At 44.7% G+C, this 13,327-nt stretch overlaps 1 protein-coding gene across 4 annotated transcripts in view; it reads left to right on the forward strand.

Moving 5' to 3' along the window:
• Positions 1 to 5,340: 5,340 nt before the first annotated feature.
• Fsip1 (fibrous sheath interacting protein 1) overlaps positions 5,341 to 13,327 on the forward strand; it is a 117,542-nt gene continuing 109,555 nt past the window's right edge. For 3 of the 4 annotated variants that reach the window (XM_060371512.1, XM_060371515.1, XM_021661325.2), the window contains exons 1-4: positions 5,341 to 5,500; positions 9,145 to 9,282; positions 10,629 to 10,812; positions 12,761 to 12,915. In XM_060371512.1, the coding sequence (XP_060227495.1) occupies positions 9,151 to 9,282; positions 10,629 to 10,812; positions 12,761 to 12,915 (471 nt within the window). In that variant the 5' untranslated portion in view covers positions 5,341 to 5,500; positions 9,145 to 9,150. The remainder of the gene's footprint in view (positions 5,501 to 9,144; positions 9,283 to 10,628; positions 10,813 to 12,760; positions 12,916 to 13,327) is intronic. The other variant, XM_060371513.1, reaches the window with a different exon arrangement.

The raw sequence follows: 13,327 nt of genomic DNA on the forward strand, positions 1-13,327 counted from the left end.
TTAGTTCTGAAGTGACCTGGGGGAAAAAGAAAAACTAACTTTTTGATGCTCACTTTCTCAAACATAAATCTGCACGGTAATTATGCCCACTAGGAAGATTTGGGGAAGTGAGCTATGAGGAATCTGTGGCATTCTGAGCATCCCCTAGATGCTGTTTTCAATGGCATAAGAAAGGGCTGTTGGGTTTGGTCTGCGATATCAATGCACATTGTTACAGTTGGCAAGAGCTCATGGTGAGAAGAAGGGGGCACTGCATCTGGTGGATGGAGTGCCAGATGGAATGCAATGTGGGCTTGTTCTCAGTCCTGCAAATCCGACTCCACTCAGAAGGAGGGTGTCAAGAGCGGGGAAAGACAGGAAACAAAAACAAAACCTAACTCCAAAATCAACATTGCCATATGTCCCCACCCTGGAATAAGACCAGGGGAAATTTTAGTGTAAAATACATTCATTCTACAAAAACTCTTTATGAATTACTCCTGAAAGCATAACACTATACAAAAAGAATATCTACAGAAGAACACAGACCGGTAGAAAACACAGCGTAGAAAAAAAAATGGCATTTTCTGTCGATTTGAATGTTAACTGTTTTGGGGGGTATCGCCCTCAAAATGATGCAGAAATATATGCAAAAAATTTAAGAACAAATACAGAGCAATTCAGTTTACTGAAGTCCACTCTAGAGGTCCACACAGGCTTTGAGCAGTTTTCAAAATGAGGACAGTAGAAAGTAAATAAAGAGAGAGAGAGAGAGAGAGAGAGAGAGAGAGAGAATATATAGAAACGAACTGAAGATTGTTTTGTGCAAAATACGACCAATGAGAACTTAGCGTGGGATGACTGCAGCGTGACAGACATAAATTTTGTTTCTTTCTGGTTTATGTAGTTCTCACGTCGCACATATTTTGGAAGTCAACTCTTTAAAAAGGGAAGACCCCAGAGATCACCTGCAGTCTTCCCAGCTCTGTATTTCCTGAGCTGTCTTCCTCCATCACATCACCAAGCCATGTGAAAAAATTTTAACGGGCCTCACAAAGCACCCCATATAAAAACTGGAGAGAGTGGCTGGGAGGTGATTTATCAGGCAGAAACACTTGATTACGAGAACCTGAGTTCATATCCCTTAAGCTCCAGAAAAGCTGGAGTGGGTGATACACACCTCTAAGCCCAGAGCTCCTCTCGGGAGGGAGGGGAAGGAAAATTGTAGAAAGTTGATGGACTAGCCAGTCTCGGTCTCACATATGCCATGGGGAGACAATAAAGAAATTCTGCCCCAAACAAGGGGAAGGCAAGTACTGGCACTTGAGATTGCCCTTTGAGTTCCACACCATATTGGCACACCTCGGTGACATTCGCACATCTGTATGTGCATTGTATAGACCTGCACAAAATACATGCACACATACACAAAGGGAAAAAAAGGCCTTTGTTCACAGAACAGGAGTGGTGTGTAGGCACTGGGAGATGATCTACCTACAGCTACTCAAAAAGCAGTAGGCAGTCCAGGAGCCCTGTCATCTCCTGTGAGGGTTCCACCAGAGACCGAACCAGCATTTTATCAAGATCACTCCTTGGGTGATGCATTTACAGCTAAGTGTGGAGAAGGTGCTTTTCTTGGCTCTCAGGTGCAGCCCTGGGACCAGTAGTTTATGCGATGGTGATTCTAATGTGCAGCGGAGTTAAATACGCCAATCCACGTCCAGCCTCGTTTCCCAAGTGAGGGCATTGTGGTCCATAAATATTTATGAATTTATCTAGGGCTACCCACCTATTTAATACCACACTCCTAATAATACCGCTTTCTTCATTATTACAAACTTTTTGTTTTCCGTATCTTATTTTTTAGTTTACGTGTTATGTATGTCTGTGTGTCACTTGTGTGCAGTGCCTGCAGAGGCCAGAGAGAGTATCAGGTTCTCCCTTGGGCTCAAGTTACAGACCGCTGTGAGCCAGCATGTGGGGGCTGAGGATTGAATCCCAGTCCTCTGAAGAGCAGCCATTGCGCATCACCTCTTTTACTTTGATGCTCGTATCAAGCCTAGGACTTCACACAGGCTGAGTACAGATTCTGTGAGTATGCCTCTAGGCCCTTAAATTAGCCTTGAAAGACTTCCAACTCTCATATTTTTACTTACTATTATGATTATCTGGAACACGTGTTTAAATTATAAGAACTGTTAGGGCTGGAAATACTGCTCAGAGGCTGAACATTTGCCTACTCATATGTGGAGAGCCTAGATTTCCATCTCCAGCAATCCCCACCCCCAAAGAACAAACACCACCCAAATACAAAGAAAAAAAAAAAACCAAATCCAAATGATTGAATTTGGCATTATAATTTATATTCAAATTCTGGAAAACACAGAGAACATTCCTGGGTAGTAGCTGAGTAATATCATACTAACTAAGAGACAGCTGATATCAAGAGGAACAAAGAACACAGAATTGTAGCTTAGGTATACTAAACCAGGTAATCCCTGAACAGTGTCCATTCGGGGAAGCACAGGTGATGTGTTTTAAATACGTGACTTCCACAAACAGTCGCCGCGGAGGCCGTTAGTTCGCTGGCTAGGCACGAATCTTGACTCAAACCCATTTCGATTCGTGCGTTAAGGTTGAGAAATGAAGGCACAGTGGATGCTCTCAGCCATTTACTTAGCTTTGCTGGAACATTCTGTGCTTTGAGCATTAGATGTGCCATCCTCTCCCAATACCGAGATTCCACTTTGGAAAGGCAGCCTGGGCTACTTCTCTCTCCTTGCTTTGGGATTGCTACGGCTCACCCACAGGTTCTCTCACGCACTGAGCAGGTGCTCTGCCACTGAGCTACACCCCAGTATACTTTTTCATTTTCTTCGTATAGGATGCAAATCTACCAGCAATTTAATATAGTAATGACATGGGCTGAGAACTGTGAAGGTAAGGACTTACTGTGAACCAAACTCATTATTTCTTTGCTCTTTTTCTTACAAACTATGTATGCCTGTATATATGTATGTATGTATGTATGTATGTCTGCACATGTGCCATGATGCACATGTGGAGGTCAGAAAAACTGAGTTGGAAGTTGGTTCCTTTCTTTTACCTTTACATGGCTTCTGAGGTTTGAACTCTGGTTTCCAGACTTGCACAGCCTTTACCTGCTGAGCCGTCTCCCTGGCCCAGTTTTATTTCTTAAAACATTGTTCATAGGATTTGTGTAACATATGCAATGGCCTAAGCTTCCTAATGTTTATTTTATTCCCAGGAATGATTCAGCTCAAGCTGGGTATCATAAGCACAGGCTTGCAGTCTTAGTGTTAAAGAAGGCAGGAGGGTGGCAAGGTCCAGGTTAGCCTGGGATACACAGTGAGACTTTTTTTTTTAAACCATATACAAACAAAACACTAAAAATGCCTCCCTGCCTGCACAGGCACAGCACAAACACATACCAGCTCTTAGGATGATGGACAGATTAAATTAAGCCATGCCCTTGCCCTTGCATCTACCTGGGTACTGGGAAATGGTGAATTCAACTTCTGACTTCGTGTCATTATTTCTGCTCTTGCTTTGGCAGTGGTATCCCTGGATTCCTTCAGTTACATCTCTATGCAGGCTGCTAAGGGTTAATTCTCATCGAGAAGCAGAATACTTCCTTCCATGTCTTCGATTTGTCAACTTAAAAAGGAGTTGGGGGTTAGAAAAACAAATTCCTGGGAAATACAGAGAACTTCCCTGTAGAAGCATTCATGGTGAAGATGGAGGCTAGAGCAATGTTCATCAGGGAAAAGGTGGCAAGACTGGAGGGCAGAGAGGGCAACAGTTTGATCATTCAGGACCTGTGGGCATTGGAAGGTGAAACAGAGAGCCACGGGGAGCCTGGAGTGGAGGAGTGGCAGGATTTGAGGTTCTGAACACATGCCATAGGCCAGTGTGCTTCAAGAATGCAGGAGGTGCCAGGGAGGCTGGGACCCAGAGGGACTGCAGGGAGGTCCCTGCAGTCACAAACATCTAGCAAGAGAACTACAGGCACAAGGAGCGTTTGGATTCGGATGCATATGCATGCGGACCTGGTGGCAATGAGGACTTGACGCCAAAGTTGCTGAGCGGAGCCGGGGAGGATGGGGTTGCCATGTGCTAATCTGGGCAGGATGGAGTGGGAACAGGGGACTACGGAAAAATGGTCTGATTTTCTAAGTGTGAGAGGCTTCTCACACAGCCGAGGGCACATGCCTTACTGAGGCCCAATAAAAGAGTGGGGTTCGCAGGGCGCGGTGGCACACATCTTTAATGCCAGCGCTCAGGAGGCAGAGGCAGGCAGAGCTCTGTGAGTTCGAGGCCAGCCTGGTCTACAGAGCAAGTTGCCAGGACAGCCAGGAGGGTTACACAGAAAAACCCTGTCTCAAACCACCATCACCACCAGTAATAACCAACAACAGCAAAAACAAAACAAAACAAAAAAACAAAACCAAATAAAAGAAAACAACAATCATACAATAAAGGGAATGGGGTTCAGGGGAGACAGCTGGCCTCAGATAGAAACAGAGGCTCAGTAGCACACAGATGGTAATTACAGGTGTTTACCCTCTGCTACCTTAGATTATAGCTCTTTGGGCACCCCATTTACACTTATTTGCTCTGACGAAAAAGACTGAAGAAATACTCTACCTACTCAAAAGCATGGGGATAAAGGAGCTTTGGGTGTAAAAACACCTTGTAAGCAATCAAGGGCTATTCAGACTGGAACGCTGCCCGTACTGGAAGATACTGAGATCAGCTTGGTGATTCAGGCCGTGAGCCCCAACGCATAAGAAGGTGCACACAAGCCATCATAATCCTTTTTGCTTTATTGCAGCTCAGTCTTTATAAAACACATGCATACACAGTATAAATTATATAACTATATTTATAATATGTTATATGTTAATATTATTATTATTATATATATTATACGCACACACACAAAGCTCTCCAAATTTGACATGACCTTCACACATGAGATCTCTCTGAGCGGCACATCAGTCTTGCAAGGCAGTAATGATAGTGACATGGGAGGTAAGTAAGAGCTGAGGGGACAGCTGGCCTGTAGACCATCCTAGCAGCTGGTCAGAGCCATGTAAACACCGGGATCCTGGGTCCGGGCTCCAACTAAATATGAACAAACCACTCCCCACCAGAACATTCATTGCAAAGAAGGTTAGGAGAGGTCACAGCTCCACCCCCTACCAGCGGCTTCTTCCCTCCTTCCACTTTAACAGTCTTCCAGTCCTCAATGCCTATTGGGGCCCGGAAATGGTACAGCCCTTTACAGGTATCGCGAGACTGAGATCCGCGCGCGTCTAGTTGCCAGGGCAACGACGTTCCTTGAAGCAGCGGGTTTCGGACCGCTGCATCTTTCTTTGCCACAGAGGCGGCGGTGGCGGGGGAAAAAAACGAGTCCTTGAGGGGAACGTGGGTGACGCTCGGATGTCAGCGGCGCCAGTGAGTGCCTAGCTGTCCAGCCTTCGTCCCCACCGGAAAGGTGAGGGACCCCACAGACCGCTGGCAGAGGTTGGGAGCCAGGCAGCCCAGCGGAGTGAGGGCGAGGTGGAGTCGTGGTCTGTGGGGCAGGACCTGAGTGAGAGGGTGGACTCAGCCCCCAGGGGCAGGGCCATAGCGGTGTGTGTGGCCTGCTCCCAGAGCGGGCGGTGGTCACAGCGGCTTGGCCAGGTCTGGAGACTCCAGCTACTGCTCCAGGGGAGATCATGGTCTCTGCTGAAAATCCTATTTGCATTGGTCCATCTTTTTAAGCCTTCTTGCCATTGAGGTCTAGAGAACTCGTCAGGAGCTTAGACCTTAAACAGCACATACTTATGACACACACACAAAAAAAATGAAAATAGAGAGAGGGCTTTTTCTTATGATGGAAGAAATGTAAACCAAACGTATAGATATCTTTGGCTATCCATCAGCCTGGGGAATATGAATAGACTTCTCAGACAGTCAGACTGGCAGCAAACTAATCTGGGGATACAGGCAGTCTTGCCTCATCAGAGCAGTGATGTCCTATCTACATGAACTGATTAAAAATGTAATGAAACGTTGGCATGTATGAGCAGGTATTTGCTACCGTTAGAGCCTGGTCACATATCTAATTCACTGACTGTTTTAGGTGACCGATATTTTAATTTTGATTCTTTTAAGGCCCTAAGAAAATGGGCCTTCGTGGATCATCAATGAGGGAATGTATGAAACAGTCATTTCTTTTTGTCCCACTTACTCTTTTCTTTGTGGACCTGAGGAAGAGTGATTACTAATAACCACGTAACAGAGTCAATGTTAGGCTGTCTTGAAATCTCCTCTGCCAAGGAAATTAATGCCCTGTTTTTCAGTTTTGCCTCAGGCAAATTTTTAGGACAAGGGCAGGGAAGAGCCCCAATTCTTTGCCAGATATCCTAAGAATGTTCTGTAGCCCAGTTGCTAGTACCGTTTCCCTCTGAAACCTCTTGAGATCAGTGGGCCTCCACAGTCTTCACAGCTCTCAGGACTGTTGTCTTCTAACCTCCTACTAGGATGGCTCATTAAGCTCTGTTTGCAGCATCCCACTGCTTTCCTGGTCCAGAGACCCTAACTTATAAAAGAAAGCCTTCAGCTGACTTACAGTTTCAGAAGGTTAGAGTTCATGATGGTGGGCCAAAGGCACAGCAGCAGCTCTGGCTGAGAGCCCACATCTTGATCTGAAAGTGAAAGGCAGAGAGAGCTAACCTCAAAGGGCACTTCCTCCTCACCCCACTCCGCCATGAAACACCCGTTCCAATAAGGCTACGCTTACTAATCCTAATCCTCCTCAAATAGTTTGGACAACTGGGGACCAAGTATTCAAGAGCCCATGGGGGCCATTTCCATTCAAACAGATGCTTAGTATATCATTGATTGATTGATTGATTGATTGATTGATTTTTTGAGATAGGGTTTCTCTGTGTGTAGCCCTGGCTGTCCCGGAACTCTCTTTGTAGACCAGGATGGCCTTGAACTCACAGAGATCTGCCTGCCTCTGCCTCCCACATGCCGGGATTAAAAGCGTGTGCCACCACAACCGGCCTATCGTTGATCCCTTTGCCAGCTATCCTTGCGTTTTCGTCCAGCCCCTGGAAGATTGCATATTTTATATTTACTCATTACTTTTAAAATTAGTTTTTACTTTTATCAAAATAATATGGTCTAAATGTTAAACTGCCATAGAACATTCACAGTGGAAGAAATAATACAGCAATTGTTGGTCACATTCTCCGGAGGCAGCTATCTTGAACTCTTAAATAGAATACTCAACTATTGTTTGGCTTTATCCAATTTTGGATGCCCTCTTTCATTTCCTAGTATAATAGATTCTTCTGCACCCCTCTTTTGGAATACTGTTTCCCACCCCATAGACTCCGTGAAGGCATGACACTGGTGAGCACACACTCAGGGCACATGTAGGTTGTCTATACATCGGTTGTTTTTTATTTTATTTTCGTTCACCTCTTCATTTTTCATGTGGAATTTCTGTGTGACAAGTGGTTTCTTAAACACACAATACGCCATCAGATCCCATTTCAGCGGTCTTTCTTCGGACTTCTTTTCCAGATGGCCGGATACACAGATAGACTGTCAGCTACATTTTCCGTGAACCGTGGTTTATTTAATTTGATATGTTTAGGAGGAAACATAAGAGTAACAGAGCAGTTTTTGAAGCAAATGGAAAGGTTTCTGGAGCCTTTCAGCTGATCCGTGTCACGGATGGGTCCCCATGCCCTGGCCTTTTCTGACGTGTATTATATTGGCTCTGCCACACGCCCGCTCCCCTCGGGCTGCACGAAGTCCTCCTTGACAGGATGCTCAGGGCCTGGAAAAAAACATTTGGCCTTTTAGTGACTTGCGCTTTTCAGCGGTGATGTGACGGGGCCAGAGTGCTCCATCATTCCATAATAACAGTGTCAGGCTCCTCCTGAGTGAGCCCAAACACTTTTACGGAGTGTGAATGATGTTGACATCAATGCCTTTTTCAGCCGCCGAGTGGGAAGAGGGGACCAACTGTTCTCTGAAGTGGCACCCTTGGCACACCGAGCAGTCGGAGGCCGAGCCGTCTCATTCCTCAGTGCCAGTTTGTTAGTGTCTGCATTTCCTTCTGTGTGCAAGGTCCCCCTAGACCCCGAGTCTGTGCTCCACAGGCAGCAGGAAAGACAAGCCACTTTGTAGAATGCGGACATTGCAGTTTTAATGCGTGCATATAATTATGAGCATCTAGAAAAGATTTGGCAGGAGATACCCATTCACACTTTAGCTGGAAATGTCTCAGTTTTTTTTTCTTTCTAGTTTCTCAGTATGCATGTTGTTGCACCATCACCAGTCAGATCTAGATCAGTCTCTTGTCAAGGACATGGTTTGGAAGGATATATCTGCGGGCTTTATCTTCTCCCTCCATTTAAGCTGTTCTGCCTACTTTAAGCTAGTCTCACCTCCAGAATCCACAGTAGACATAACGTGGCTAGCGTGAAGACAGCTCTGCGGATAGTCCCAAGCATAAAGTGGTCGAGGAGGAGATTGGCAAAGTATAGCCAGATAACGTAAGTCTGGCCTCTTTTAGAGGGTGTAGGCCTCTATTAGAGGGTGTAGGTTTTCTTCTCTTGTGCCAGTCAGAAACAGAACTTCAGATTTTAGGAAGGGAGATTAAAGGAGGACAGTGTTGTGGGGAAGGTGCTCCAGAAAACTGAAGGAGGGCGATGTCTGAGCTGGGTCGGGAGAGGCGGCTGGAGCTTACCTTGAACAGGAATGGCCGGAAGGAGGAGGACACGCTCAGAAGGAGGTAGGTAGCTGGGAGGCCTTGGCAAATCATTAAGAGGCAGTGAGTCCAGGCTGAGAGAGGTGTCCTGGAGTGTTCTTGTGGGGAAGAGCAAGGACTTGATATGTTTTTTTTTTTTCTTTCCTTCACTGAGACAGACAATGTTCACATCTGCATTTCACTTCAGCTGCTATCAGTCTGTGTTGCATAATCCATGTATCTAAGATTTTTCTGATGACAAGGAAGAGTGCTTACATGTGTGACTTTGGCAGTGAATAGGTTTTGAGTAACTGGCTGTAAACATAAATTGATTGGTGAGACATTTAGGCCTCTAAGTCACTTGTGTCTTAATTCTTTTGGCTCAGTCTAGGATGTCAATGGATATTATAAGGGGAAAGCTGGATGGAATTTCAAAACCAGCCTCAAGTTCAAGATCATGTCCAGGGAGCAGAAGTTCAACGGCTTCTCTGGAGGTGCTCCCACCAGAACCTGGGTCCTTCAAGGTAAGCTTCTGTTTGCAAAGCAACAATTGAGGAAACCAAGGTTGTCCTAAGCAGCTGTTTAAACATCCTCTTTGGAGGCTTCCGGGAGATTCACAGGTTCCTGCTTTTCTGTAGATTGTTCGGGATGAGCTCACTCAGTTTTTTCTCTCTCTTCCCCTCCTCCTCCTTTCTTAAGGGTTATGTTTTGTTTTGTTTTGAATCTATGTTAAACTTCACAAAGGTTCACGTGTTGTTCGGCTTCATAAGGAAACTTACTCCAATATCTAGTATTCACCCACCGGCCTTTACTATGAAAACCATTCAGTATTAAAAACATAGACAGTTCAGAAGGTAAAGTACTTGTCATGCGTACGTGTGAGGACCTGAGTTTGAACCCCCCGGAACCACATGAAGCTGGGTGTGTCACTGGCATAGGATATGTCTAGTGCTCCTGGAGGGGTTGGAGATGGGAGAATTCCCTGCAGCTTCTGACCTGCTAGCCTGGTTTACATGGTGCCTAACAACAGAGAGCCTGCCTCTCGTCAGGAAGAGCGTTGCACAGCAGTCAGTTGAATCCTTAGCATCACACACCTTTAGCCCTTGAGGTTGGTCTTTGGGCTGCCCGTTGCTATGGTGGAGTGTTGAGTATGTGGGCACCTTGCAGTGGTTGAGGCCCAGGGGGCCGGCGTAGCCAGTCCTCCATGGAGAGAGATCCTTTGAGAACTCGGCTCTCCCTGGGATGAATTTACTTCTCCTGTGACTCTCATTGCCCTGTGCAGATTTCTGAGTTCTGCAAACTGTGCTTTTCCTTGACCCATCCACGAACGTCCCTTTCTGCCCTCTCTCAGGAAAGCACAGCTGTGCCAAACTGCTGCTTTCAAAATGAGTTTTGCTGAAGTGTAAAGGGAAGCTGAAACAAAATGGGAAACTAAGAAAGCCAAAACATGTGAGTCTCATTAGAAGACTCTTAATAGAAACACATCTCATTCCAAATAGGCACTTCTGAGTCATTCATATCAGTCAACAGCTGGGGGAGGGGGAGGGTAGATGCTGTTGTGGACAGCAGAGAGCAGTGTTTCTGAGCGAGGCTCATCAGGCCGGTCGTTCCCCATTATTATTTAAGATGGTGGGACAGTGGTATTTATTTAGTGAAATATTATCAAATTTATTTTGCATTTAAATTGCACTTTATTAAAGGCTCTATGTGTCCAGGAACTTTGACGCTAGTGTGTGTATTTACATGTCTCTGTATGTGCTTGCATTAATGTTAAATGCCATAAAGTGTGACGTTTTAAGAAAATACATTATTGTTTTAAATGTCTTTGAGTATTATATTTTGGGCATTCTCTTGTTGGAATTATTTTTAGATTGACATGCTAAACCAGTTGAATTCTGGTACAGAGGGCCACTCCTCAAACAGTGGCATGGAGAGAAGAAGAAGTAGTAATTATGAGAAGTGGGCACAGTACTTCAGAAACACAAAGTCAGCCAACGAGAGCTCACATGAAGACCCCGGCTTGGCCCATCGTCAGCTATTCCCTGAGCACCCAGGTGGGATGACCCTGGGCGATTGGGGAATGACAATTGCAGATACTGTGTTTAAAATATTAGAAATACATTTTTCAGTTAAGTACAAAGAGGAGACATGCTTTTGGTGAAAAATTAATCACTTTTTTATGTATAAGAATCTTAAGAGTATTTAAATATATTTAGAAATTTAATCAAACATGTTACTTAAAAATTACTGTTATGCTCATATTACATTTATGGGGGGAGGATTTCCATATTGTACGGCATGATTCATGGATCAGTTTTGATGGCTAAAGTCACAGAATAAGATGTATTAGGTCACTTATAAATACTCTTTAACGATAATTTCAGTGATGATAAATAATGTTGAGATTTTAAAAGCTACTTTTTTCTGATATTAAATCAATTCTGGCCAGCCTGAATGAGATCTGCACTTCTCAGTTGTGATGTGCAGACCTCTCGGGATGTGGGGTCTCAGACTCTTGCGGAGGCTCTGTGAGGTAGGTACCATTTTATCATGACCGAGGTGCCATTTGCGTTCTTGCCTGCTGTACTGGCATTTGCAGTGATAGTCCAGAGATGATGGTGAGTAAACGGGGCCTAGCTGCCAGTTCAGATAATGGTACCAATTTGAACGGGGTTGATTGTGGTTAAGAAACAGCTAAGAGAGTTGAGATTAGCTGTCTGGCCCAGCTCCCAGTATCAATTTTTTTTTTTTTTGTGTTGTTTGAGTTAGTTCAAAATACCTGGCATAGAGGCTATTTATGACAGTGAGCCTGGGGATGCCAGGATTGGCAGCTGGAAATTAAACTAGAAGCTATTACATTTGATCTTTGCAAGCAGCATGATTTTAGAAACCTCTTTATTAGATCAATGTTCTTTTTTCTAATTTTCTTTCTTTCTTTCTTTTTCTTAAAGAGGTAAAGAAGTGTGCTGCAGGCAAACATCGCCAGACTCTTTGGCCTCTTCCTTAGTGTAGTGTACCGTTCTAGAAGATCTGACCTGGGGCATCTGAGGCTCAGCACTGGAGCACCGATGCTCATTTCAAGTTGATCACTTTTCATCAGTTTTCACAAGGGCAGTGTTGCCTGGGAGCTAAGTGCTCTCACTGTGAAGTCAACAAATTTGGGCAGAGCTTACTGTTTTGTTTATTAATTAGAACACTTTGGGTAGGCACGTAAATCAGATTTAAGTCTGCCCCAGTGTACTAATTGAAAGGAAGATGAGGAGGACCACCGCATTGGGCTAAGATGGGCAATGCGCGTGGATGCGCTGCTTTGCACTGCGCCATCAGGCAAGCCTATACGTGACGGTTGCTGTTGTTTCTGTTATCGTTAGTTGCCAATAAACCCTGAGTGACAAAGCTTCCAAAGCCCTTAACCTCAAATGAGATACCACCAGTTATCATCTTCTCAGTAACGTTTTTATGTGAGTCAGGAAGCCAGCAAAGGAGAGGGGTGGGGAGAGGCCCACCTGTGGATGTGGAACACTCCCTTGAGTTTGCTGTGCCTCAGACCCAGTCTGCGTGGCTCCAGATGAACTGCTTTCCTCTACAGTTCTCTGCCGCATACCTGCTCTTTCAGCTAACAGGAAACAGTTTAGAATAGGGTCCGTGTCTCCATATTTACCGTTTACTTTGTAGGTTTCGGTATAGGCAGTCTAGTAGAATGAAAGAGAACCAGCTTGGGACTTAAAAATCACAAAAGCAGCCCCCTGTGCCCGCTGCTGTAACTTTTTCCTAGTGATCCCCTGGACCCTTAAGTGCCTGCCTCTCAGTGTGAATAGACATTTATATGAAAAGACACTCCAGAATTCGCTTTGCTCACAGAGTTAGTACTCAATACTAACGTAGCAGATGTGGCCACTGGCTCTAAGTATCGGTCGAAAGAAAGAACAAAAAGTAAAGCCAAAACAAAACTTTACTGTTTTATTAACCTTCAAATCGGTTTCTCCCTTTAACACAACGCAGCTGATCTCAAGTTAGAAAAACTGGATGCCCAACTTCAAAGTGCTATTCAAAAGATGCACAAATTTGATAAGATATTGGCCAAAAGGCAATATAGAGAGAAGGAAGTTAAAAAGCAAGGTGTGGAAATGAGGCAGAAGCTGTGGGAAGGACTCAAGGTAAGATCTCTAAAGAATCGCTTTTCTCTAACGACAAGAAGAGCACAGCCGGTGGCAGCATGAATGGGGCCCCACTTTCCTGATTTATTTTGTGGCGGTGGTGGCTGTGTGTTTGCATATTGCTCCTCAGTATAGAGCAACTGGGTGAGGGACCCTGCAGTGACCTTCCCTCCCCACCCCCGTCCAGGGCTGATTCTGACAGTCATCCTTAGTTGCTGACTGACTTTAGTGTTAATTTATTTCAAAATAAGAATTACAAATAGAAGCATAAGGAAATAGGAGACCACCCTTGGAATTTCATTTTGATGGGGTACCTGTGGATAACTCAGTATACACATATATATCAATTACCTGTGGAGATTACATGTAGAGAGCTCTCTCTATATTTATTCATATATGTATGTATATATAT

Source organism: Meriones unguiculatus, chromosome 18, assembly GCF_030254825.1.
Source record: "Meriones unguiculatus strain TT.TT164.6M chromosome 18, Bangor_MerUng_6.1, whole genome shotgun sequence".
Lineage (NCBI taxonomy): Eukaryota > Metazoa > Chordata > Mammalia > Rodentia > Muridae > Meriones > Meriones unguiculatus.